At 49.8% G+C, this 27,498-nt stretch overlaps 1 protein-coding gene across 1 annotated transcript; it reads right to left on the reverse strand.

Annotated features, from left to right (window-relative positions):
• Positions 1-743: 743 nt before the first annotated feature.
• AKAP1 (A-kinase anchoring protein 1) lies at positions 744-16,642 on the reverse strand. The gene is made up of 10 exons (XM_025361620.1): positions 14,893-16,642; positions 11,931-12,064; positions 10,172-10,298; positions 9,477-9,604; positions 7,471-7,648; positions 5,849-5,999; positions 5,184-5,251; positions 3,652-3,725; positions 3,077-3,139; positions 744-1,864 (listed from the first exon to the last, which is right to left on the reverse strand). Exons 1-10 carry the CDS (start codon positions 16,616-16,618, stop codon positions 1,790-1,792), a joined length of 2,724 nt encoding a protein of 907 aa, XP_025217405.1. The 5' UTR covers positions 16,619-16,642; the 3' UTR covers positions 744-1,789.
• Between the last annotated feature and the right edge of the window lie 10,856 nt (positions 16,643-27,498).

Genomic DNA, 27,498 nt, shown 5'->3' on the forward strand with positions numbered 1-27,498 from the left:
CATCTTACAGATGAGGGAAACCAAGGCTGTTAACCACACAGGTGAGAACCTGGATGGAGGGGAAGATAGGCACCTGACAATGGCCACAGCCTGCATGGGGCTGCAGTCTTCCGCCAGGAGACAGGAAGGAGAACAAGCCAGCTGGGTTGGAACTGGGAGGAACTCCCAGGAGTGGTTGTGCGGTGGGGAGAATACCTCCAATCTGAATGGCCCTCAGGCTACATTAGCGCTCTAAAGACTAGAGCTCAAGCTCAACAGCCCTGCAGCCAGAGGTCTCAAACGTGGGGGGTGGGGCGGGGCACTGGGGTAGGCCTGGGCAGCAGTGGCCAGAGCCTTCTTTAAGAGCAGGGGCTATTATATTGAGGCAGTATCTCTTCCCATACATAATGATGTATTTCTTACATCATTCTCATCACTATAGTAGATTAAATAACTTCATGAATCTATTAAGAATGACAACCAAAGAAGGCACAACCTGTTTTAGAAGCCAGTGATTTAAACTGAGTCTGGCTAGTTAATATGCAGTGAAGGAAGTCAGAGGACACTTGGCTGCCACCTGGTGGAACAAGAGAGAGGAAAAGGCGATAGAAATTTCTGGCCAAATTCTTCAAAAAACCACGGGTCTCCTGTAGAGGTGGTTGTGCGGGGCCTGTGATCCAGCTCGCCACACTCACCGCCCCCCTCTTCACTCTCCACCCCCCCCAGTTCTTCACCACTGGAAAAAAATGGACTCAAAGCTATAGTTCATACAATTGAAGATTTATGTAAGTTTAAGTGACTTAAGTTACTTATTTTTAAACTGCACAATGCTGAAGCCAGTCTAAAAAAGAATCAAACACACCACTGCAAGTTAATTCAATGAGTTACTTTTTTTTTTTTTTTTTTTTTTTAACAGATTTGTACAGCAAAAAGTTCCCAGATCACAGTCTCTACCATACAGTCAACCGTCCAGTGTGCAGGAAGCCACAGGGGCCCTGGCCGGAGGGGCCAAGGGTGGCAGCTGCACTGCAGAGTTGACTTCTACTTACAGGTGATATGTGGCTGGAAAAATCTTGAGTTCCCTTTGTTCTCCAGTGTATCTTGTACAAAATATTACATTTGTTTAAACACATATTTACAGAGTTTGCACAAATAGAAAATGGGTACAAATTACAACCAGGCTTCGAAGGATACCAGTTCCCCTCCCCACTGACCAAGGTCAGGAGTGATGACCACTTCATATTTACAGCTGCAATGTAAAAAGTCTGTATTTAGAGACCTAGATGAAGTTTATAAAAACTGGTTAAATATCATCAATTCATTTATGTAAGCTGTACAAGTAGTGGATACCAATTAGTCAGTTCATGTCTTGCTCCCTGAAGAAAGATTTGAAGTAAAAGAAACCCTCTCAAGCAAGCAACACACATCCCTGGCCTGTCTGCCAGTTTGTTTGGATATTGCCGGGGAAGGAGATAGAAGGAAGAAGGGAATGGAACAGGGGAAGAGGACAATCTGGTTGAGACTGTTTCTATTCTTTTCTTTTCTTTTTTTTTTTTGAACAGCTGAGAACCAGGATAAGCCAGCTGGCTTGTTAAACACTATCCTTTAGCTTTGAGAAGAGAACCCACGGTTTCATCCTTTTTACTCAGAGACGAAACGTCTTCTCAATAGGACCACAGTATGGAGGAAGAAAGGACTTTCTGGAGAGGGCAATGTTTGTTATTCTGATGTTAATCTTTGACTTGAGTGCCAACCCCGGTTTCAACAGTGCAAAAAAAGACTCTTAGGAAGCAGCATGGGGAACCGGGGGTCAAAGGCTTGCGTAGTAGCTGTCTACCCACTGGGCAAGGCCTCGCTCCACCAGGGACCGGTTTATCAACACCACCTAGAAAAGAAAGTTCCCTTAAAGCTTTGTCCATGGCACCTTGGGGCCATCTCCCAAGCCAACATGAGCTCTCCCCTCCCCAGTTGCCACTGCAGGCAAGAGATGTACAAGACTAACAGTGTAGCCTGGAGTCTTGGTGGCTCATGCCTGTAATCCCAGCATTTTGGGAGGCTGAGGCAGGTGGATCACCTGAGGTCAGGAGTCCAAGACCAGCCTGGCCAACATGGTGAAACCCCGTCTCTACTAAAGATACAAAAATTAGCCAGGCGTGGTGGCACATGCCTGTAATGCCAGTTACTGAGGCTGAGGCAGAATCGCTTGAACCCCGGAGGCGGAGGTTACAATGAGCCGAGATCACGCCACTGCATTCCAGCCTGGACAACAAGAGTGAGACTCTGTCTCCAAAAAGAAAATAAAACGAGTAACAGGGTGGGGGACATGGCTTGTGCTCTAGCCAACAGGAACATTTATTTAAGTGTTCTGTTGGCTGCTGTGGCATGAGGATAGGTGTTTGTTGTTGTTGTTGTTGTTGTTGTTGTTTTGAGACAGAGTCTTGCTCTGTCACCCAGGCTGGAATGCAGTGGCACAATCTTGGTTCATTGCAACCTCTGTCTCCCAGGTTCAAATGATTCTCCTGCCTCAGCCTCCCAAGCAGCTGGGATCACAGGTGTGCATCACCACACCCAGCAGATTTTTGTATTTTTAGTAGAGATGGGGGTCTTGCCATGTTGGCCAGGCTGGTCTCAAACTCCTGACCTCAAGTGATCTGCCCGTCTCGGCCTCCCAAAGTGCTGGGACTACAGGGGTGAGCCACTGTACCTGGCCAGGATAGGCTTTTTAATATGCTGAAGAAATCTAAGCTTTCATACCATAAGATAGAAGACAGAAAAACCCAACCTACGGAAGGTCCCAGAAGGTCTCACACAGGGTTTCTCCACCTTGGCACTACTGACATTTTGGGTTAGATAATTCTTTGCTGTGGGGGTGCTGTCCTGAATACTATGGGATGTTTTGTGGCATCCCTGGCCTCTACTCACTAGAGGACACTGGCACCACCACCCCAATCAGGATATCCAAAGTGTCCCCTGGGAGGTGCTTGTCTATAGTTATATCCTCTGATTAACTCAAGAGGAAACAAATCCCAGGACCAGCTCTTAATCAATCCATTACTTCGGGTCAGCAACACAGAAGGAAAAGAAGGGCAGAACTTACTTCATCTCCAACCACACTCCACAGCTGAATCAGAGGAAGACCAGTTGGACTGTAACTTGTCACCTGAAGAAGTGGGGAGGGGGGAGTATGATATGGTTAGGTTTTGTGTCCTCACTCAAATATCATCTTGAATTGTAATCTCCATAATCCCCATGTTTTGAGGGAAAGACCTGGTGGGAGGTGATTGGATTATGAGGCAGTGTGCCCATGCTGTTCTCGTGATAGTGAGTTCTCACGAGATCAGATGGTTTTATAAGTATCTGACAGTTCCTCCTTCACATATTGTCTCTTGCCTGTCCATCATGTAAGACGTGCCTCTTCCCTTTCTGCCATGATTGTAAGTTTCCCCAAGCCCGCAGAACTGTGAGTCAATTAAACCTCTTTCCTTTATAGATTATTCAGCCCCGGGTATTTCTTTATGCAATGTGAGAACAGACTAACATCAAGTATTAGCTACTTCATGCACCTTTCCTTAAATACTACTGGTCAATCCAGGGCCAAGCTACGGGAAAGAAGGCATTGAAAGGTCAGTTCCCCCAGCCAGCCTGCCTCCCCTACCCCCACCAACCACACACCTGAGCAAGCAGTGCTGTATTCCCTGTCATCTCGCTCATGGCGGCATCTGCTTCAGGTGAAAACTGGTCATCGTCTTCAGGAGGAAAAGGAAAAGCAGCATTTAAGGCTGTCACTGAGGCAAGGCACCCTTGTCATATACATAAGTTTCAGGTGCATTCCAAGTAGAATGCTTCAGATGCTGTGGGACTGCAGTGGGGAGATCCACCCGGGTCAGGGACAGAGCCTAGGCCTCCATACAACTCCCAGTGGATAAACTCAGGGCTGCTGCGGCATGTTGCCCACTGGAGCACAGACAACAGACGGACAGAAACTCTTGCCTTCACCACCAACATCACCACCAATACCAGCAGCAGCAGCAGCAGCAGCACCACCACCACCACCAACTCGGGTGCTGGCAATGCAGAGCATATAGTATGTGTTCTTCCACCAAATTAGTAACACGCAGTGCTATCCCCACCTCACAGGAGAGAACACTGAGGCAAAGGTGGATTCCCGAAGGTCAACCAGTTCCCAAGTGGAGAAGGTGGGAATCAAACCCAGGCAGTTGGCCACACAGCCCAACAAGGGCAGCCACTCAGAGGGGCAAGGCGCTGCGGCAGCATTCAGCTTTGCTGGATTACAAAAGTCAACACAGAACAACACACCCAAGGCAAGCAGTGGTAAGGATGGGAGAGACAGGGGTTTACCAAGGAAGATCTAGGAAAATCTTACAAAGGAGAAAGAGTTTCAGCTGGGTCTGGACAGATCGCTTAGAAGGACAGAAGCAGAGAGGAAGGAGGGGCAACAGCAATTAAAGAAGCAAAACAAAGATCTTGCCCTAGTGCTCCCTCTGAGCCGACTCTAGCTAGACTGTAGTATTTCTAATGCATTTAATTGCTTGAGACAAGCAAGAAGAAGATCAGAAGGGGCAAACCTGGGGAGGGAATGGGATGGGATGAACTATCACCTACAAATATAAAATTCCTAGCCATAAACAGCTGCCATTTCATCACCCTCTACACACCAGACCTTAGGTTTATGTAATTCTCGCAGCCAGCATCAAAGACAGGTACCATTCCCATGTTCTGGGGTGAAAGTTGAGGCTAAGTAATTTGCCCAAGATTTTGCCAGTCCTCTTCCCTCTGACAATGCTTTCACAGTCTAAGACACCAGATAGGGTGTCCCCACTGTGTCCTGTGGAGCTATGGCCTGCCTGAGCAGTACAGCACACCCTCTACCACCGGGGCTAAGACTTTGGGTCTGGACTATAATCTGGAAAGTGCCTTTGTTGGAAGCCCTTCAGTGCCTGAGGTCTGAGTACAGTCTAGAGCAGTGAATCTCAAAGGATCAGCAGCACTGGTCTCACCTGGGAACTTGATAGCAATGTAAGCTCCTGGGCCTAAGCCCAGACCTATTCAATCAGAAGCTCTTGAGTGGCAGCAACCTACGTTAGCATAAGTCCTCCCGGTGAGAACGGAGGCTCTGAGAGAGAAAGACCTACTCTCGACAACTGTCCCCAACAATCCCCCAAGCCAGAGGCCCCAGCTGTTACCTGACAGGGGCATCACGCTGTCCAGAAGGACTTCTGCTCCCTGAAATGGCAGGGTGACAAAGTCAGACCTGGGAAGGCAAGAAAGGAACAAGTTTAACATGGACATGAAGGCTGACTCCACTCCAAGCCAGTATTCATCTTTGTACAGTGACGCCCACAACCTGGGATGCAGCGAAGCAGAGGGTTCGTACTTTGCAGCAGGCCACGGCTCACGGCACACCCAAACACAGAGAGCCGGCCCTGCTGCAAGCCTGACCTCAGAGGGACTTCCTACAGCAAATTCCTAAAAAGGAGCCCGCTTCACTTTTTTCCTTTTTTGTTGTTGTTGTAGAGATGAGGTCTTGCTATACTGCCCAGGCTGGGCCTGAACTCCTGCGCTCAAGTGACCCTCTCAAAGCGCTGGGATTTGCAGCAGGCCACCACGCCTGGCCCAGCTTCCCTTTTGAAGGATGATGCTGAGGATTCTTCCACAAGACAGGCCTTCTAGCTCAGTTTAGCTGAGCGAGTAATGGAGTTTGTTTCTATCAGACTCTGCTAAAACACAGTAAGCAGCAGGAGAGAAGAATTAACCCTCACCCAAGCCCTGGCACAACTGAGCCAGCCATGCAGAGATCACACATCCCAGACAAGCAGGGCGTAGGCCTGTCTGAGGCATCTCCGCTCACCTGATTTGCCGAAGCACGTCTACTTTCACCCTCTTATATCCACCGTAGTCCACGTATCGAATCTCCACTTCGTTGGTCTCCTCGTAGGAGGCAACCACTTGGGCTCGCCACCACGCCCCGTCCGCACCAGGGGCGGCACAGATGACCGTTACTGCAGGGCAGGGAGCGGAGTGTGTGGAACGCCTGGCCCAGGGCAGGGAACCAAGGGCCACCTGGCCACTACCCACCTCCCTGCGTTATTTCTCAGAGACCTGCACCTCCGCAGCGCAGGGGACAGGAACAGCAACCGGCCCCAAGCAAAGCCTCCCCCAAGCCCAAGACCAGCTGAGGGAAGAACCTGGATGTGAGAAGTTCAGCCTAGCAAGTGTGCCGCCCCCAAGGCCATCTAGACTGAAAAGCATTCAGTCTAGATCCATTACTCCAAAACTTACTGGGACCCAAGAGGGACACAAATGAATAGGAATAAACCAAGTAAACATAGCACTCAGGAATGGGGGCCAGGGCCAGCCTTACATTTAAGAGGAAGCCGCTGAAGAAATCAAGTACAGCAGATCTCGGCATCCTCGTACCTAGGGTGTGCTCCAGCCCACAACTCAGATGGAGAGCTTGACCAGAAGGGGCCTCCTGGGCCTAAACCCCCTTCTTCTAACCTTTGCCTCTGGAAGGTGCTGAGAGCACCTGGGCAGTCGCCCAGGATCAAGGGGTCACTAACCCACTGTGGGTCAGAAGCAGATGAGACCACGAGGTAAAGGTTCCCAGCAGCACCCCAACAGCTGCCCCAGGCTGGCCAGGATGAGGACGTGTGACATGAGGCTGACTGTGCTGGGTCCTGACCCTTAGAGAGAACCCCTGGCAGTTACCCCTCGGACTCCAGTTCAGTCTTTACTGCTGGGTTAAGGCAACTTTAGAGAAGCTGATGAAAACTAAATCCTTATCCTTCCAAAAAGGAAAAAAATAACACACAAAAAGCTACCGATCACTTCAAAAGTTTTCTACTGCACTGAGGGACCCCGCCAGCCCCTGGTGAGGAATGGGTGATGTTCTGACATTTGATCCTCTCTGATAAGGACAACAAAGATAATAATGACAAAGGCTGGGCTCAGACCCCAGATCCTGCTCACTTGGGCAAGTCACTTGAGGCTCAGTTTTCTCATCTGTTAAACACAGATGACCCAACACACTGCACAGGCTTGTTGGACTTAGGGATTTTTTCATGGTAACCAGTATATGCATCAAGTGCTTTATATGTAACACATACAGTATTCAACACTAATTTCTGGAACAAGTAGGTATCACCCCCTTTAACAGATAATAAATAGTTGGCAGATACTGTGACACTGGCTTTGAGGGAAAAAAAAGAAAAAATTAAAAAAAAATTAGTGGCAGAGCTGGGATCTGAATCCCTGTGTCAAAACTCTACTCCAACACCCATCACTCTGCCAGCCAGTGGAAACCCCAGCTCTGCCTTGCCAGGAAACCCACCCCAGCTCCATAACAATGGCAAGAATTGAAGAATGCTGCTTCCATGAAGGATCCCAGAACAGCCTCCTCCTGATCAGGATCCAGGGCAGAACAGGCCACCCCAGGGGTCCCCCTTCCCGAACCCTCAGGGCGCTGCTTACTTTCCACCGGGGTGGGCAAGGTGGGGATTCCAGGCTGAGAGTAGCAGAGGTACATCTGCTGGTCGAGGCTGCGCAGCGCGTGGAAGGTAGGGTGTGTGTGCTGCTGCACGAACAGGTGCCCGGCGTTGACCTGGTTGACCACAATGACCTCCACGGTGATGCCATCAGGCAGCATGAGCTGTATAGAGGGGAAGGGGCAGCGGTCACTGAAACAATCCCTCTCATCTCATCTTTGAATAAGTCCCAAGGCCCAAGGGCAAGTCTCTGGGCTGGCACACCTTTGAAAAGGGCAACTCAAGACAACATGGCACCCAGAAGGCAGAGGCTGAAGGACTACCTTAACAATAGAAAATGTGCAACACCCCTGTGGCTGTTGTCCTGCAATACCACGAGCAGCCATTAGGGACAGTCTCACCTCAGGGCCAGGCAGGGAGGGTCCCACAGATACGGGGCAACCAAGAAGCAACTGCAGAGGTAGTGCTGGGCCTTGCACAGGCCTGGGCAGGGTCCACCTACCAGCGGTGCCCTCCCTCCCACTTCCACTGATGAATCTGTAAGACCCAGGGAGGGCAAACACAGGAATGAGGTGGCCACTGAGAACAGGACTCCTGAAAATAAGCAGTAGGCAGGCCCTCAGGCCCTTTAGCCAACTCCTGTGGACTGGCAGCTGACCCCAGGAGCCTATGATCTGACAGCATCTACGCTGCCTTCCCAAGAGCAAGCAGTGGCCTCAGGTCAGGTCCGTGGTCAAGGTCTAGCAGAGTCTGCTTCCTATTTGCTCTCCCTCCTGCTGCTTACCCTCCTGAGGTCAGGAGTTCAAGACAAGCCTGGCAAATGTGGTGAAATCCCATCTCTACTAAAAATACAAAAATTAGCCGGGCATGGTGGAGCACACCTATAATCCCAGCTACTCAGGAGGCTGGGGCAGGAGAATCGGTTGAACCTGGTGGGCAGAGGTTGCAGTGAGTCAAGATCATGCCACTGTATTCCAGACTGGGCAACAAAGTAAGACTCTGTCTCAAAAAAAAGAAAAGAAAAAAAGAGAGTGAGTCTAGGACCAAGCCTCCTAGGAAAAAACTCTTGATTCAGGAATAAAGCATAAAGTGGTATTCAGCCCACTCTCAAATATCCACAGGAAAAAGACATCCCGATCCTTTCCCTCCAGTCCAAGGGCCTTTGCAAAGGGGAAGACACAAAACTGAAATGCCTATCATCCTTTAAAAAAAACACACAAACAGGAAAAAAAAAAAAAAAAAAAACACCCAGGAGGGCAATTTCCTTGGAGCAGCACAGTCAAGCCCATCTGTGTAAAATGTAGTCTTTGGTCCACAGAACTCTGCAATTCTACTCCCAGTGAGATGAGGCCCTACTAGGGTCAGAGCCATACTGCAGGACATGGCGACGGCCCTGAGAGACCCTGCAGTCAGCTGCACACAGGAGCCCCGGAGCCCTCTTCCCTCTGCCAAAAGCAACCTCCAAAGAGTCACTGGGCTTCCAGGCCTGGTGGGAAGTATTCACTCTTCTTTGTAATTTAGGCACCTCCTGGGGAGGGGGAAGGGGAAGGAGATCCTTCACTAGGGCCACTGCTAAGGCCTGACTCAACCAGAAGAAAGAACAAGCGCCATCCAAACCCATGATACTAGTCCCACTCAGGTCTCAGGTGTTGAATGGCGACCCTGGACACACCCAGTCTCCTGGTTGAACTCCATCCTTTCTAAGCAAATGCCTAGAAAACTTAAAAGGTGCCCAGGCAGCAGAGCCAAGGAAAGTGGTCCTCCCACGTGGGGACCAAGAGACCTCTGGTTTCCTGCCAGGACTATCACCACCTAACCCCTGTCCCCAGAACACAATCCCATAGCAGAACCGACCAGTGGAGGCCAGAGGGGAGAGGGCACAGGCACTCACGTGCACTTGGCCTTCTTAGCCTGAGGTCTGGGGAGTTTCTTGTTTGGGGTAGGTTTTGGGGAAAGAGGCAAGAAGTCCGGATCACCCAGTAGCACGCTCACCCAGGACGTCATTGGCAGAGAAGGCAGCGCCAGTGAAGGCAATGGGGGAGCGTAGATATTGGTGAGGTTCAGCTCCTTGAACTTCTTCCCAATCAAGTTCAGCGCTTTGTCTACATGATGCTGAGAGCCTAAATAGAGGATGGGTGCAGGACACACAATCACTGTAAGAGGAAAGTCACACACACACTCACAAAAACACAGCCACATACCCTACTCCACTGGACTTTGCATAGAGTTCAAGTGCATCTCTGAAGTACCAAAACACTTAAGCTCTGCTTTAGGAAGAAAGGCATCGAAGCCTTTCAAATGATACCTCTGCCATTATGATCCACGCTTTCAATGCAACAGGAAGAGGTAGGCAGCTGGGAAAACACCAAAGGGGAATTGTACACAGGGCACTTCTGCTTTGAGAGGAGGCTTTATGGGGTGGTGGGCACTGTGAACCCAGGACCCAGGACCCGCCCAACCAAGCACCCACCCTTCTCCTGGCCAAAGATCAGAGTAGGGAGGGACCTAAGTTTCCCGCAGGCACCTGAAATGGGGGAAAGGCTGCAGGGAAGACACCCAAGGCTCCCTTCCCTGGGATGAGAAGTAGGGTTTCCTATTCCAAAAAGATAGCAATTGAAACTCAGATGCTAGTCACTTCTATTTCATATTTCAGGTAAGAGGCAATACAAGCAGCAGATGCTACTGACCTTCTATGTGGCAGATCTGGACGCTCTGGGTGTAAGGCAGGGTTGAAATGTAGATCTTGGCACCAGATGTTTGTTTCAGAAAACTCACATACCGCCCCTGCTTGCCAATTAGCCGACCGACTAAGTGCTTCCAGAAAGAGAAAAAGAGTTGAGAGGATTAACGGGAAACCAATTCCCTGGACACCCAAAGACCTACTTCTGTTTTACACAAGATCACGCTCAAACATATTAGCTGTTACCATGTCAGCATTTATTTTCCAGGACTATTCTAAGCACTTACATTTACTCATAGTACCTATGAAACACATAACTTTATCACCATTCTGTAGACGGGGAAACAAGCCCAGAGAGGCTAAGGAACTACCTTAAGGTCACACAGCTGCTAACCAGGAAGTTGAACCAGGCAGTCTGGCTCCAGGACCAAGCAGTTCCCATTTCATCCCAAAAATGTGGCCCAGACCCAGAAAGCTGCAAAGGGAGCAGCATCTTCTCCTCTAAAACCCATGCTAAGAAGTTTTGCCAGCACACAATTTCTCGTGCCCCTCTCCCTCTGGTCTACTCAGATCCAAAGATAAAGGGGCTCGATTTGAAAATGAAGGTCTAAGAACCCTGGGCTCCCACTGCCAAGTGACAGCAGGTTGGAGCCTGCAGAGCAGAAGGCACGCAGAAGTCCCCAGTGCGCCAGAGTTCAAGGCGGACAGAAGGAGCCAAACTTAACCCTTACATAAGACGGGCTCCCACACAACCCCCAACGACCCCCTCCCAGAGGAGCTACTGGGGACACGGTCCCTCCTCAGGCACAGCCTTTCTCGTCACGCCCTTTGTAACCACTGAAGGAAAAGCAGGCAGGATGGGTAAGGACCCTCCAGGGAGGAAACCACCAAGAGAGCTGGCAACCCAGGGTCAAAACAGCCACTCTGACCCAGAGTTCAGACCAAGTCAAATCTCCACCCGAGCACAGAGCCCAGGGCTCTGGGAGAATGCGGTCTGACAAATTATTTCCGAGCCCCAGAGACAAACATCAAGATCAAGCTAATATGTTGTAAGTTCTAACAGCAAGAAGCTCGAAAGCACTTAAGCACTCAGGAATGGGGGACTGATGAAGTAAACTGACATTCACACAATGAATAATGCAGTTACAATCACATTTTCAAAGAATAACACACAAAAATTAAATTGTTAAATATTTAAAGTATTAATTAAAGTGACATAATCTCAGTTTTGTTTAAAAACCATAGGGTGCCAGATGAGAAGGAAATAAAAGTCTTTCACAGTCACTCTCAAGGGTAGGATTAGAGCTGATTTTTATTTTCTGCATATATTTCTATACTTTTCAAGTTCTCTAAAATACGGATTTATGCTTTGCTCAATTATAAAATACACTTTACATTGGAGCACTTGAGCAGAGCTCAGTGAAGGGATTCTGGCTGGCCCCCACGGCCTCAGTGTTTTTTTTCCAAATAGATCTCAGCCCCAGAATATGCAAGAACCACCCCCAAGGGAGAGACACACAGGCCTGCAAGTTTGAGAAGTACAAGAATAAGATGCCCCTGGAAGCAGCCAGAGGAATTCCATGTTGCAGGAAGCTCTCTGAGCCTTGGCAAAGTGTAGTGTGTCCTCTCCCCGCAGCCTCTGGCTGACCCAGGGCTCCTTCTGGTTTACTGTCCCTCTCCCAGCTCCCTCCCCCAGGTCTAACGGCCCTGGCCCCAGGGAGCTTTGCGGGTTACCATGGAACCAGCCTGGGGGACTCCACCCCTACCTTTGGCACCTCGATCTCCCAGATGATGAGGTCGACCTTCTTAGGGTTGGACCCTGCCTGGGCATTTTGGAAGCTCTCAGTCTTCTTGAGACTGCAACAGCTATCCACGGAATCCATGCTGTTCCTGTCAGAACCTGCAGGGGAGGAAGCAGCAGGCGCGCACACACACAGACCCCAGCTCAGAGCAGCCAGTAACCCAGAACTTCCCAAACTCACATTCCCGGGAGGCCCTGCCCCACACCCGCTCCTCAAGCTTGGCAGGTGACTGTCAACTTACAGTCTAGAAGGCTCAGAACAACCCCAATGAAAGGAGGACTGGGGGTGTCGATACACCTAATTTTAGCCTGCCACTTACAGTCCCACTTGCTTAATTGGGAGCCGCACCCAGCCACAGCTGCTGGAGCAGAGACACAAGTGGTGAACTGGGAAGGGACAGACTGCGCCCAGGGAAGGGGAGCCCACAGGGCAGGGGAGGAGACATGCTTGAGGTCCACATGGTCCTGAGAGCCAGACCGATGGACTGCAAACACCTTGACACCCTTCCAACTATCCTACCCTCTCAGTCCAAGGGTCGGTCTCCTGTCCCCAGGGCCCAGTTCCAGGGTCACAGGTACAGGCCTTCAGCCAAGCAGAGCTAGACAAGGTCCTCATTGGCCTGCCTGAGGGCCCCATTCTTATACCTAGCGGGGACCTGCTCGTTCCTCTGCCATATGTGGACAAAAAAAGGAGAGTCTCCTTTCCCTTTGCTTAGGCCTGATTCGTGCAACTCTGAACACTCTTCTGGCTCAAATACTCCCTTGGTCAAAAGACGGAGCCAAAGCTCATGGCCAAGAAAACCCAATGGGAAAAGGACTCTGCTCCCGACCTGGGCTGTTTCACTCTCGCTCAAGAGTGTGCCAAAGGGACTGTCACAAAAAAGAGGGTCCAGATCAGCTCAAGAGAAGTGGCCCTGGCTTAAATATGGATGACTCAATCACCAGAAAGAGATCACTCCTGAGAGTCTACCAACTAGGTTACCTTCCACATGGTTTCTCCAAACCCTGGGCATAATCCTTTGCCAAGTAACCCATACACTGGATGCAGAGAACTAAGGCCCAAGAGATCCTGCTCCCAGCTAAGGAAGAATCACCTTCAAAGTGACATCCCCCCTTAACCTAGGCGCTTGGAACAGGATTCATGCAGGGAAAAGTACCCCTTCTAGGGGAAGACTGCTTGGCTAGGGAAGCATAACAGGCTGACAGGGGTTGGGGAAGGGGGCGGGGAGCTCTGCTCACTCACAGCCCCCAGCCTCTGCCCCACAGAATGGGACTGGCTAACACCTGCCATCCCGATGGCGCCCAGCAGTGGCTCAGAACCACACCAGGACTCTAGCAGGCTGCACTCCAAGGCCAGCTGCCAGCTCCCTCAGTAGGGTGGTCCCTGGACCCCTCTCAGCTTCAACTTTCTCACACACAAAGCAGAGCTGACATGAGGGTGCATGCGAGGCACTACCCTGGTGCTTGGCACCCACTGCATGCTCATGGACAGTATTACCTCATTTCCACCCGCCATCTCTAAACCTCCCTGCCCATCACCATGGCTTAGGTTCGAGCCTAAACTCAACAGGTCTGAGTAGCTACTACTATCCATCTAGAGTAGGCAGACAAGGCTGTGGGGCTTGTTAATTCAGCTGAGGGGCAGTAAGCAAAGGGAAACTCCTTTATTCTTAAAAAATAAATAAAACAAAAAACACCCATTTTAAGATGCAGTATTTTAAGAAACATTTAAACATCCAGAGATTAGGATGCATCATATAGTAGCTGGCCTTCTATAATCATGACTGGCAGCACTTTTGTCTTTCCAAGGTACATAAAAACAGTAGTGTCGCAACAGCATCTTGGAGGTGACAAAACGTAGTGTGTGGTACAAACGAGATGCTGCCGAAAGTAGTAAAATTCCCGATAAAGATTCCCAACTTTCCTGGAGCTGAAATGGGAGGGAATGGCTCCAGGACAAACGTCAGAGAGGCACTGGGATATTCGTGGCCTCTCTCCATGAGATAAATGCAAACACCCCAGGGCGGCTGCAGAAGCAGGGTCAGGAGCTGCTGACCTGTAAGTTAGCGGTCTGAACTGTCTACGCTGGGGTCAGCACTCGAAAAACCCAGGACACCTCGTTATCAAAGTGCCCCGCTTTCCCGGGGTGGAGCTGCAACTGCACAGAAAGAAAATGGCTGAGGCTCTCTGCAAAGGTGACAGCGACAACTCAGGAAGCTTGAGCCTCCCGCAAGTATTTAAAGCTGTGGCCATTCTTTGGGCACTTACCCTGTAAGAGCTTCTGGAGAAGGAAAGCAGGTGAAGACATGGGAACAAGCACATGATTAAAAGGAAATAAACCATTCAAAACACTCACACCCATACTTGGCACTCAAGGGAGGTAAAGCTAAGGAGGCCTCTCCATTAAAACACACACACACACACACACACACACACACACAGAGGTTAGTGTTTAAAAAAGAAAAAAAATGGGCTGGGCATGGTGGCTCACACCTATAATCCTAGCCCTCTGGGAGGCCGAGGGCGGAAGGATCACTTCAGCCCAGGAGTGCGAGACCAGCCTGGGCAACACAGGAAGACTCCATCTGCACCCAAATGATAATTTTTTTAAAAAAAGAAAAAAAGGCACACTAATGTTAATCAGTGAGCCCAACTTGGAGCTGGTTCCTTGGGAAGGGCTCACTGGGGAAGGTCACCGGCTGAGGAACCAAGTGACAGCTCCCAAGGCTTGGGGTTTCAGGGCAATCTAACTGCTCAGTTACCCACCAGCTTTATGCCGTGTCCAGCTCTCTGCAGGTTGGGACAAAGAGCTGAAGAGCACCATGACTTTGCTGCACAAGTAGCAGAAGGGAGAGGCAGACTGGCGGCCTTTCTCCAAGAAATACTGGGAGCGCCCCATCCTCTAAATGAACCCGAGACCCTCCTACCTCCTGAATGATCTGCTTCCACATCCATGGTCCATCCATCCTCAGCCCCCAAGTCTGACAACTCCCCCTTCAGCACCCCATTGCTGAAGGGCACAGTACTTTCTGGCAGTGGCGGGGTGATGGCCTTGTCCCTGGGGCTTGAGCTGGTCTCTGTGCAAGAGTCTTCAAGCCCTGAAGTGCTGAGAGAATCCGAGCAGTGTCCTGGGGAAGCCACCAAAGGGACACTTTGGCTGCTGTCTGACATGCAAGTGACACATGTGGCATCTTCCACCAGGATGCCCGCCTGGTCCGGCGACTCTTCACCAGGAGCGGTCGGTGGCAGGCAGGGGGTCAAGGAGATGTGGTGTGCAGAGATCTTTGGTTTACTGTCCTTGATGGGGCTGGACAGAGGGCTGTTCAGGCAGCTCACGTAGGTCTTTGGTGGTGCTGAGCCCTCTGCAGGTAGGCCTGGCGAGGGGAGGGCAGCATCCGACGGGGCAGCAGCTGCCTCTGCTGTGGCAGGTTCCCCAGTGTCGGAGCCCAAGACAGTTTGCCGGTGAACTGGGACACAGCTCTCTTCCTCCTGCCCTTGGAGCTGACTGGCCTGATACACACAACCTGTAACCTTGCCCACCGCGGTGGCCAGCACCTGTTCGGTTGCTTCCGAGATCACTTGGGAGATTATCTGGAAGGCAGCCTGCTCAATCTCATTTCTATCCAAGCCCTCCCCATTTCTATCCAAGCCCTCCTCATTTCTATCCAGGCCCTCCTCATTTCTATCCAAGCTCTCCTCATTTCTATCCAAGTTCTCCTCATTTCTATCCAAGCTCTCCTCAATGCCCAGTTCTCCCTCAACATCTCTGTCCTGGGCTTTGGCATCTGTGATTGGGGGTGCTGGTGCCGCATCGTCCTTTGGCAGCTCTGTGTGAGCCGACTTGATGAACCTACTTGGCAACTTCTCTGCTACATACTCTTCCTCCTGCACCGGCCCCACCTGGGATGAGCTGCTCTTCCCCTTCTCTTCTTCCCCTTCTAAAGAGGCTAGGTTGGGGGCCTTGCTGTTCTCCAATTCCAAGACATGCTCCTGAGACAACAGATCTTCTTCAAGCACCTTTTCCCCCAACACAGCATCACCGGTCCCTTCGGCCCCACCTGTCTCTCTTGCCCTCTCCCCAGAGCCATGCTTCTCTGGGGGCGCTGCAGGGTAGCCTGGCTGGCCCCTCCCTGGCACCCTACTGAACGGGGACTCTTGCTTACACACCTCAGCTGATTTGTGGGGGAATAGTACACCCTTTGGAGATGAAAGGGGGCACTCTAGAGGAATCGATTTGGTTTCACCACCTGTCAGGGCTAGCTCCAGCTTTGCACTGTTGTCTCTGCGTGTTCCTGGTCGCAATCTCATGTCTATGGTGTTAGGAAGACTGCCCGAGGACTCTGATCTTCGGCGAGGTGGGTGTGCCCGGAGCAATGCTGGTGGCTCTGCAGGCAGCTTGCTCACGGTGGACAGTTCCTTTTCTGGTGGCTCTGTGACGCTGGGGGGCATGGACACCACTTCGGGACAGACGTCTTCCATGGGAAGAGGTTCTTTGATGGCAGAGTCAGCCCTCAGCTGCACAGCACCAGCCTCCACCTGCTCATCATGGCTGCTGACGTGGCCTTTTTTACGAGAGAAAAACCACCACCAGCCGAGAAGTGCCAGCATCCCAGGCAATGCCAAGGGGAAGAGCAAACGGAACTGGATTGCCATCCTGCAGGCTTGAAGTAATTACACCTGGGGAGAGCAGGAGAGTGGGGAGGAAGAATGTCACAGAGCCAGGTAGGAGGATACTGGCAACTGCACATGCAAGACAGTCAACAGGGTTGGGCCGAAGCCATCTCCCCCACCTTCCCTGCCCTCCAAGAGGAGCACACTCTCAGCTTGTACCAGTCCACCCTCTGTGTGATCCACTGGGGGTCAGAGGCCAGGAAGAGGCATCTTCCCCTCCATGCTCCCCAACTCACACACCCTCTTGAAACAAACCGAGCATTCTGTTCTTTAACCCAAATTCCTCCCTCCATCACTTCATGATGCCAAAGTCTCCCTATGTTCCCCAAAGGGGCTGGCTCTGCTCAGTGTGGCTCAGCTCTCTAAACTCACAGAACATTTTTATCTATCAAGTGGCATCGGAGCATTTCAAACCCCCATGGAATCCACATGTACATGGGTTCCTCACATCTCCCCACAAAATGAGTCAATGAAATGGCACTTCATTACTCAGCAATTAGAGATGCTGAGAATGAAGGAGGAATAAAATTTCAAATGGCTAAGGAGATGCTCCAGGGTGAGGGACCAACACAGCAAACTGCAGCATGAAGGGCCAGGTCAGACTTGGAGGACTCAAGTACAGGCGGTCCCTGATCTTCCAAGGCTCAACTTAGAATTTTTGAACTTTACAATGGTGTGAAAGCAATACCCATTCAATGGAAACTATACTTCCAATTTTGGATTCTGATCTTTTCCTGGACTAGCAATATGTGATGCGCTACTCTCTCACGATGCTAGCTCCCAGTCATCCACTCTACCACAAGGGTGAACATCGGGCATCCAGAGTGGACCGTGCTACTAGGTGATTTTGCCCAACTGTAGACTACTGTGAGTGTTCTCAGCTCGTGTAAAGTAGGCTAGGCTAAACTATGGTGTTCAGTAGGTTAGGTCCATTAGATGTGTTTATTTTTGATTTATGCTATTTTCAGCTTATAATGGGTCTATCAGGATGTAACTCCATTGTAAGCTGAGGAGCATCTGTACCCTCGTGGGGTCAGTGAGGGTGTCCCAGCGCCCCACTGCGTAGTCTGGACTTTATCCTGTAGACAACAGAGAACCAGCATAGGTCTGCAAGGCACACACACCAAATTGTTTCTAGAAGGCAATTCTGGGAACAGGATGAAAAGTGCATCGAGGCTGGGCGTGGTGGCTCATGCCTGTAATCCCAGCACTTTGGGAGGCAGAGCTGGGCAGATCATCTGAGGTCAGGAGTTCGAGACTAGCCTGGGCAACACGGTGAAACCCTGTCTCTACTAAAAATACAAAAATTAGCTGGGCGTGGTGGCAGGCACCTGTAATCCCAGCTACTCAGGAGGCTGAGGCAGAAGAATCACTTGAACCCGGAGGCAGAGGTTGCAGTGAGCCAAGATCAAGACTCCATCTCAAAAAAGAAAAGTGAAGAGATGGAGCAGAAGGAACCTAGAAACCTAAGTCAGTTAGGTCTAAGCAAGGAGAAACGGTAAGGGCCTAGAAGGCAACAGCAGACATGGAAAGAGGATAGAAAATTCAATTTTTCCTCATCTGTAAATTGGGGACACATCTCTTAATGGATGGTTGGTATAAGGATTAGCTGAGATATAGAAAGTTCTTTGCAAAGCAGGGTTAACACTCATTAAAGGTATATGACGGGCTTATTCTAGAACACTTATATTCTATGCTTCCTGTGCCAGCAAACTTTAAATCTCTCTGCCAAAGTAATGTCTTTTTAAAACCAAAAAGCCTTGAACTGACAAGCTGAATTACACCTTATTTGGGTTTGTTTTTAGAGATAACAAATGTACATGTTTTAACAACTCATACTGGTTTAACTGACTTATATTAATGTTTTCTGGCAGAACCAGAACATCAGTACTTTTAAAAGTTCCCTGAGAGGTTCTAATTTCCAGCCAAGGCTGGGAACCACTACTCTAGGACTCCGCCTCTGGAAGTGGACCCATGTACCGGAAGTCCTGAATATCGCCTGGGGCCTTGCTAGAAATGCAGTACTTCAGTCTCACCTCAGACCTGCTTGTTAACAAGACCCCTAGGGGATTCCGAAGGACCTTACAATTTGTGAAGGAATGCTAAGAGGTGTGTTCTGCCCCTACAGTGATGAAGTAGCAGTGGTAGTGAGAAGGTCACCTCCATTTGAAAGTCCCCATATCTTTAAAGGTAAACTTTCTTGCTGATACTTGAAGCAGCAGCAATGATAGCATTTGAAGCAAAATGAAGGGTTAGGCAGTGGCCAGGGCTAAGACTTTACATCAATTCCTCAGAGAGAAAACTTAGTGCTACCATTTTACTTCACATTCAAACACACAACCTTGCTAGATTGTTTTCCTTTTATCTCACTGTCGTCCAGGCTGGAGTGCAGTGGTGTGATCTCGGCTCATTCCAACCTCAGCCTCTGGGTTCAAGCAATTCTCCTGCCTCAGCCTCCAGAGTAGCTGGGTCTACAGGCGCCCACCATCACGCCTGGCTAATTTTTGTATTTTTGGTAGAGACGGGGTTTCGCCATGTTGGCTAGGCTGGAACTCCAGACCTCAGGTGATCTGCCAGCCGGCCTCCCAAAGTGCTGGGATGACAGGCCATGGCGCCTAGCCAAATGTATTACTATCTTAAAGGTTAAAATAGCTCAAGGAGGCTGGGTGCAGTGGCTCACGCATATAATTCTAGCATTTTTGGAAGCTAAGGCAGGTGGATCACAAGGTCAGGAGATCGAGACCATCCTGGCTCACATGTTGTAACTGTGTTTCACTAAAAATAAAAATAAAATAAATTTTAAAATGAGCCAGGCATTGTGGTGGGTGCCTGTAGTCCCAGCTACTCAGGAGGCTGAGGCAGGAGAATCGCTTGAATCCGGGAGGCGAAGGTTGCAGTAAGCTGAGATCGTGCCACTGCACTCCAGTCTGGGCGACAGAGCGAGACTCCGTCTCAAAAAAAAAAAAAAAAAAAAAATAGCTCAAGGCATACAGCCAAGGGATGGGTACCTAAATTCTCTTCCACATTAAATCTGGAACCCATTATTCTAGAACTGGGGGGAAGAGGCGTTATATGAGCCAAGAAAAGGGGAGGTCTGTACTACCTTTCTGGAGAGCCTTATAATAGCTCTTAAAAGCTCATAACCACATCCTACAACTCAGAAATCCCACACTTGGCATCTTTAAATTAAAAACACAAAAACAAAACCACAACAAAGAAAAATCCACAAAGCCAAGTGCCTGTGATCCCAGCTACTTGAGAGGCAGAGACAGGAGGATCACTGAAGTCCAAGAGTTCGAGACCAGCCTGGGCAACATAGTAAGACTAGTCCCTTAAAAATGTTTTTTTTTTTTCAAAATGTTTTTAACCCACATACCTCTGCATAGGCAGAGGTCTATACAAGAATGCCTGCTGAGGCATCATTTGAAACAAAATTGGGATTAACATTTCAGGGGAATCACTGCTAGGTAGATTATGGAATCCATGGACATACCAATGTTACAGAAAGAAGCTGATCTCATGTGCCAACATGGAAAAAATCACCTGGATATATAAAACAAAAACGTACAGACCACCATGTGTATGGAATGTCTATGTTCACATAATCCCATGGAAAAACTGGGAAGGACACACAACAAGTCATTCGGTTGTAGGAGCGGGGAAGTTTCTGTACACTGATCTCGTATCCCGAAACTTGCTGAACTCACTAATTCTAACCATTTAGTAGATTTCCTTGGGATTTCTTATACACAGATAAAGATAGTCTTACTTCCTCCTTTTGGGAGGAGAGATTTTAATTTCTTTCATGACGGTTCTCCAACTTGGCTTCACATTAGCATCACCTGGTAAGCTTTTAAAAGCCCAAGGCCAAGGCAGCACCAGCCCTATTAAATCGGAATCTTAGAGTGAGACCCCAGCAGCAGGGTTTTGTTGTTTTTTTTTTTTTTTTAAACCAAGGTGATTACAATGTGCAGTCAAGTTTGAGAATCACTGTTCTGAGGCCCAGTGTGGTGGCTCACACCCATAATCCCAGCACTTTGGGAGGCTGGGGTTGGGGGTGATGGAGGGGGCGGCAAACTGCTTGAGGCCAGGAGTTTGAGACCAGCCTGGACAACATGTGAAACCCTGTCTCTAAAAAAAAAGGAAAAAAAAAAAAATATTAGCCAGGTGGTATAGTTCCAGCTGCTCCAGAGGCTGAGGCAGGAGGGTTACTTGAGCCCAGGAGGCAGAGTTTGCAGTGAGCTGAGATCGTGCCACTGCACTTGCAACAGAGTGAGACCCCATCCTGGGGGGAAAAAAAGAGAATCACTATTCTCTAACAACCTGCACACACCCAAAAAGGTGGTAATGATGGGAGATTTGCCTTGTATTTGCTTTGTGTTCAACTGTCTTTCAAATAAAGGAGTAAAGACAGGGAAGTCCCCCTAAACCTATTCTGGTTTGGGGGCTGCCCAATAATTTTATTTTATTTTATTTTTTGAGACAGAGTTCTGCTCTCGTTGCCCAGGCTGGAGTGCAATGGCGTGATCTTGGCTCACCGCAACCTCCACCTCCCGGGTTCAAGCGATTCTCCTGCCTCAGCCTCCTGAGTAGCTGAGATTACAGGCATGCGCCACCACGCCCAGCTAATTTTGTATTTTTAGTAGAGACAGGGTTTCTCCATGTTGGCCTGGCTGGAAAAAATAATTTAAAAAAAAGACTAAGGACAGTTTGAGACAGGAAAGTGGCTATGGGGAAAGTGTCTATAGGGGAGTGTGCCCATGGCCTGCTGTCAGGAGATCAAATACTACCCCACAGCGCACATGCCAGGAGGAAGAGGAGCTGAGTCTAAACCCAGGTTTTCAACTGGTCAGTTTGTTTGTTTACTTACTTATTTAAGACAGAGTCTCGCTCTGTCGCCCAAGCTGGAGTGCAGTGGGCACGATCTTGGTTTACAGCAACCTCTGCCTTCTGGGTTCAAGTGATTCTCCTACCTGAGCCTCCCAAGTAGCTGGGATTACAGGCACATGCCACCATGCCTGGCTAATGTTTGTTTTTTGTTTGTTTGTTTGTTTGTTTTAGCAGAGATGGAGTCTCACACCATGTTGGCCAGGTTGGTCTCCAACTCCTGACGTCAAGCGATCTACCCACCTCAGCCTCAAAAACTGTTGGGATTATAGGCGTGAGCCACTGCGCCTGGCCAGGTCAGTAAATTTAGATTGTGATTCCTTACTAACTAGGCAATCCCATTTCACCCAGATTTATAGCTGTGACTCCCATAGCAATTATCCGATCTTAGGAAGAAGATTAAATGGGATGGGGTAGAGAGGAAGAAAAACAATCCTAACAACTACCCCACCGGGGGACAGTTTTCCTTATTTTACATAACAATGGCCCAAGGCCACAGACTCTAATTGGCTATCTGCTCAAAACACTAGCCACCTCTCACGATGGCTGGGAGAAGCCCCACCCCTTTAGAACTAAAAGTTGATCCCAAGGGGTCCTGCCTGTCTCCAGCAGTTAGTTGCTGCTCCCACACCACACCACCACACCCAGCCTCCCAAGATCCCACAAGGGGACTATACTACAGTGAGGTAGAGAACCAAGACTCAAAGCACGCACCCCCGCCCTGGCTTTGGTCCTGTACCCTAGGCCACCCATACCCAGTCCCCAGCACTTTCTGTCACTAGGCTCCCTGTACTTCACCTGCCCTGTTCTCGGTCCTCAAACAGAATGCACAGAACCACCACTGTGGGCCACAACGCCCACCCCTGCCTGCTGCTCTGTAGCTTACCGTGACATCACCACCAGCCCTCCCAGCCCAGCTTGTTCCCCAGAGACTAAGGCTCTAAACCCTCAGACCACCACCTCTAGAGTCACCCCTACAGTCACTGGAGCTACTGAAGAATTACTGCCCAGGAAACAAGGTTTCTACATTTCCAAGCCAGGGAAGGCCTCCTAGAAGGCGCTGAATACTGCTACCCTGAAGCCATGTCACCCAACCCACAGAATCCAGCACGTCCCACCTAAATTCCCAGTGCCCATTACTCCTCAGCCTTCATCCCACACTCTGGACTAAAGCCAGAGACCCAAGGCTGAGCAATCAGGAACCAGGTGTCACTGCTTCTATGCAGTGAGTGGCTCAAGATAAAGCCCTTATCTATACCACTGCTTCCAGGAACAGGAACTGCCTGGCTTGAAGCATTCCACCAGCACTTGAGAACAGAGATTACAAGATCCCCAAAGAGCAGAGTGGAAGATGTGTTTTCTTCCTTGCTACCAGGGAATTGTGCTTAGAGATATGAACCATCCTCCAACAAGAACAGAGCCAAGAGCCCCTGGGATCAGCAGGCCTTGGCAGGGTCTCACTAAGGGCACCCATTGCCAGGAGACACCTCACAGATGCCCCTCCACCAGCCCCCATTCCCACTAGTCAAGAAATCAGCTAGGCCAGGCGCAGTGGCTCACACCTGTAATTCCGGCACTTTGGGAGGCCGAGGCGGGCAGATCATGAGATCAGGAGATCGAGACCATCCTGGCTAATACGGTGAAACCCCGTCTTTACTAAAAATACAAAAAAAATTAGCCAGGCGTGGTGGTGGGCACCTGTAGTCCCAGCTACTTGGAAAGCTGAGGCAGGAGAATGGTGTGAACCCGGGAGGCGGAGCTTGCAGTGAGCCAAGATTGCGCCACTGCACTCCAGCCTGGGCGACAGAGCGAGACTCCGTCTCAAAAAAAAAAAAAACATATATACATACATACATACATATATATGTGTGTGTGTGTGTGTGTGTGTATATATATATATATATATATATATATATATATATCAGCTAGCCCCTCACTCCCTCACCCCTGAGGCAATTATCACCACAGTCAAACAGACTTCTTCGGAATTGGTAAGATGCCATTTTGCCATTTACCTGGTTAGACAGGCCTGTAAGAGGTGGTATAAAATGCATCAGCCTTTCCTGAATGCCCACGTAGTGCCACCTTCTAATACATACACATACTCCTTCGGCCTTACAAGGCTCTTCTGACATCTTCCTTCCTGCACTGGGCCAGACTCTTTGGAGTTGCTCTCTTTGCCCTGAGGTGTTTGTTTTTGTAAACCTAAACTTCTCAACCTTTAAGTGGTATCACAGTAGTCCCCAAAGCCTTCATACTCACAAGCTAATCAAAGGCTGGCTCCTCCCCAAGGCCCAGGACTAAGGGCAGACCTGTCTGCAGTCAGAGAAAAGCCTCCCAGAAGGATGCTGCAGAGCCCTGCCCTAGGGTTGGTGGGGAGGACACTCTGTCATTTTGAATCTGTTGGAATTAAATAGCTGCCTGCTTATTTTTAGCAGGTCCATTTGCCTGGGAATAGACGCACGCTGGCTAGTTGCCAAGTGGTCACACAGAGCTGAAGTCAGGCACGTGCTACAGCCAGAGGCCTCAGCATTCATCTGCTCACTCCAGGTTCCAAAGGATCTCTTCTTTCTCCAGGGAGGTACCTGCAGCTTCTCAGAACAGCCCTCAGAAAAGTAATGGCCCCACTCTCAACTCAGCTGACAAACCTGGTAACTGCAGACTACAGCCTTCTGCTAAACAAGAAAACAAATCCCTGGCAATGGTACATAGAGTGTTGGTCCCAGTGACTAAGCCAATTTGGCTGCAGTTACTGCAAAAAGAGCCACATGTAACTGATGGGAAAGTCCACCATAAAAACGACAGCTTAGGAGCCAAGGGCCCAACAAGCCCAATTTGGGCTTGGGCCTGGTCAGTGAAGCCACATCCACTTTGCGTTCTGAATGAGCATTTACACTGGAATTTGAACATTTCTTCCGTTATTCCAGTGTTCACACTGACAAAGGCTGTCCCCACGTGTTCTACCAATAGGAAGGAGCCTGCCCAAGACACTCCACCTCCCGAGTGCCCAGCTCATTAAGTTCCTGCTGAGGGACTCTTCCCCTTGAAGGGTGTCTTCCAAGGGCAGAGAATCAGAACCTAAAGCCCAGCACTTCAGCCACTGCATTCAGAGAATGACAGCAGGCTGTGGCCAGGCAGAGGCATACTCCCTTCCATGGGAGTTTGGTGGAGGAAAATCACAGACTCCGAGTTCTCTGTAACATTCCAAGAGGGCCTCTTGGCTTGTATCAGATGCATTTACCTATTTCCTCATCAGGTCACAGTCATTCACCTTGCTCATACATTCAAACATGTTTAAGTTGCTACAAGCAGCAGATTCTGATCACCAGAAGCGCACGATTCTGAAGGAAGAATCAATCTCTCTCACTCACTCACACACGCACACAGCCCTGTGCCATAAGCAGCCGTGCTGAGAAGTGGGCAAAGGGAGCCCAGGAAGGCTTTCTCAAAGACGGCCAGGATTTCCTTAGGCTGCAATGGGTGGGTGGGGAGGGGGACAGGACACAAATTGAGGTTCTAATATCTTTGGGCATGGGAGGGAACAGCGAGTCCCAGAGTAAAACAGGAACAAATCCTAGGAGCTGAAGTGCTGGTCGGACGAGACAAAAAGAGTTTGACGTTTGCCACAGGAGCCATAGTTGCGGCAGTTGCAATGTGGTAAAGTAGAGTAGGTCACAAGAGGTAAAGGTCTGGGTGACCCTCAAGAGTGACTGCTATCCAATACTGGCAGTCACTTAGTCATGGGAGGTTACTGAGCACTTGAAATGTGACCAGTGTGACTAGGGCACTGAATTCTACTTCAGGTTAATTTAACTTGAACTCTCCACCTGCAGCTGACCCTACCTACTGGACAATGCAGCTCTAGAGCGTGTTCCCGGAAGACCCCAATGAACAGGAGGGCTGCATAAATGCTGCAGCGGCCAACACCTACCTTGCTGGGTAGTGCTCGGTTCTGCCACCAAGGGTGGGGGCGATGGTAGGCCTGGGCTGTGCACCCTCAGCAGCATGGCTGGGCCAGGAATCAGAGTGCTGGAGCCATGGCTCAGGTGTTGGTCCCAGCCCAGCCTCAGTGCTCACAGGACTGTTACCTTCATCCTCAGGGGCCTGTCTAAGTCACAGTAAGCTATGACTTCATGTGGGTACCCTAGAGATCCCAAAGGAGCTCACAGTGGGGCTGTGAGGTCCTGTCCAGGACTGTCCCCCACCCTCCATTGTGACGGCCCACAGAGCAGCCAGGGGAGCCAGTACAGCCAGACCAGCACGCTCTGGGGGTGCTTTTGCCCTTCCATGTAGAGCAGCTGTCAGGAACTCGGGACACTTTCCCAGTCCAGTTCACAGAAGGAAGTCCAGAAGGCCAGAGGCTTAACGCAGTAGTGTCTGAGTACCTGCTTGGCAAAGCCTTCTACGGCCAAAATGGAAACCCTGAATCCACTACCAGGAGTTCCAGGTAAGACAAGCCAAAAGTCAGAAAGACCATCTCTGGACATGGCCTCAAATTAAGAGCTCCTCCAGTCCAACTAAAAGTTAAAGGAACTCCTGCTCTGGAAAACAGTACACAAGGGTGAACTGCCCAGCCTCCTTCCTGCTCTGCTGGCCAAATCCATGGCAGGTCCAAGTCACATGCCTCTTTTCATGAAGGAAAAATCATCAGCACCTCCTACAAAGGTCTTCCCAATCACTTTATTTGGGGGGTAGGGGTGTGGATTTTAAAACTTTGAAGACTACGTCACACTCACCTGGCCCCTCACCTCTGGCCTTGACAACCATCTTGCTTTACAAGTGAATTCCGACAGGATTCTAAAGATGGTCACAATGCAGGTGCCAGGAATGCCTTCCTGGGTACATGGAGTTCCCGCCCACGACCACAGAAGACATTACAGAGGACTGCCCAAAAGGTATGAAATGGCAACCTGACAACAACCTTACTTAAAAGCCAGTAAAGACATCAGAAAAGATGTTGGTGTGCAGCAAAAAACCCTTCACAGCGCCTCACATGGGCAAAACCAAAGAGGTAAGACCCTGATCTTCCTAATGGCAGACTGTGAACTACGACCGCCCCAGAAATCACATAAAAGCATAGAAGGTAATTTCTATTCAACAAGTAATTACTGGCACTCACAGGGAAAAGCATGGTGGGACACAAACTAATTAGGCAAGGCACTGCCCTCAAGGCACTTTCAGTCTGGGCAGGGAGTAGTGGAGACGAGGACGGAAGGAAAAAAAAAAAGCCCAAACAGGCCACCATGGTAGCTCATGCCTGTAATCCCCAACACTTTGGCATCACTGCACACCAGCCTGGGGGACAGAATGAGACCTGTCAAAAAAAAAGGGGGGGACCCATTTTCACCATTACCTAGTACCCAAATCCAGATCCCCACATTTACAACTTCTCTAAAAAGTAAAGCCAGACCTTCTGCTGGCCTGGCCTGGCGGAAGGGCTCCACAGGCCTAGTTGTCTGCTGATTTCAGCCACACAACTGAAGGCCCAATCCATGCCTTCAAACATGCCTGTCCCTGCATGGATCGGCTGGCTTCTTGTGGGCCACAAACCATGCACACCTTCTCAGCAAGCTACTGAACGATGGGCTCCCCCAAGACAAGGAAATCAACCAAGAAAGGAGGGGCACTGGATCCACAAATGAGACAAGAGAAGGGGAAAGGGAATTCCAAGGGTGAAGGGGAAGCAGAGCCAGGGAAGAGGGATGCGCCCAGGAGCAATGTGGAACTGCTGCGAGCACCTGGTGTGTGGAGCCACGGTGAGAGCCACTTTCCGCCAATGACAGGAGTTCCACAGCAACGGTGGAGGCTGGTGGGGCGGGGCATTGGGGGGTTAGGGAACTGGTGAGAGACAGAAAATTAAGCAAAAGAAACTAAGGAAATTAACTAGGAGAGGAGAAGTGGGGGAAAAGAAGAAATATGGGAAACTAAAAACCTTGCAGCCATAAACAAGGTTCATATTATAATAATGTATATTC

This window comes from Theropithecus gelada, chromosome 16 (genome assembly GCF_003255815.1).
Source record: "Theropithecus gelada isolate Dixy chromosome 16, Tgel_1.0, whole genome shotgun sequence".
NCBI classification, from domain to species: domain Eukaryota; kingdom Metazoa; phylum Chordata; class Mammalia; order Primates; family Cercopithecidae; genus Theropithecus; species Theropithecus gelada.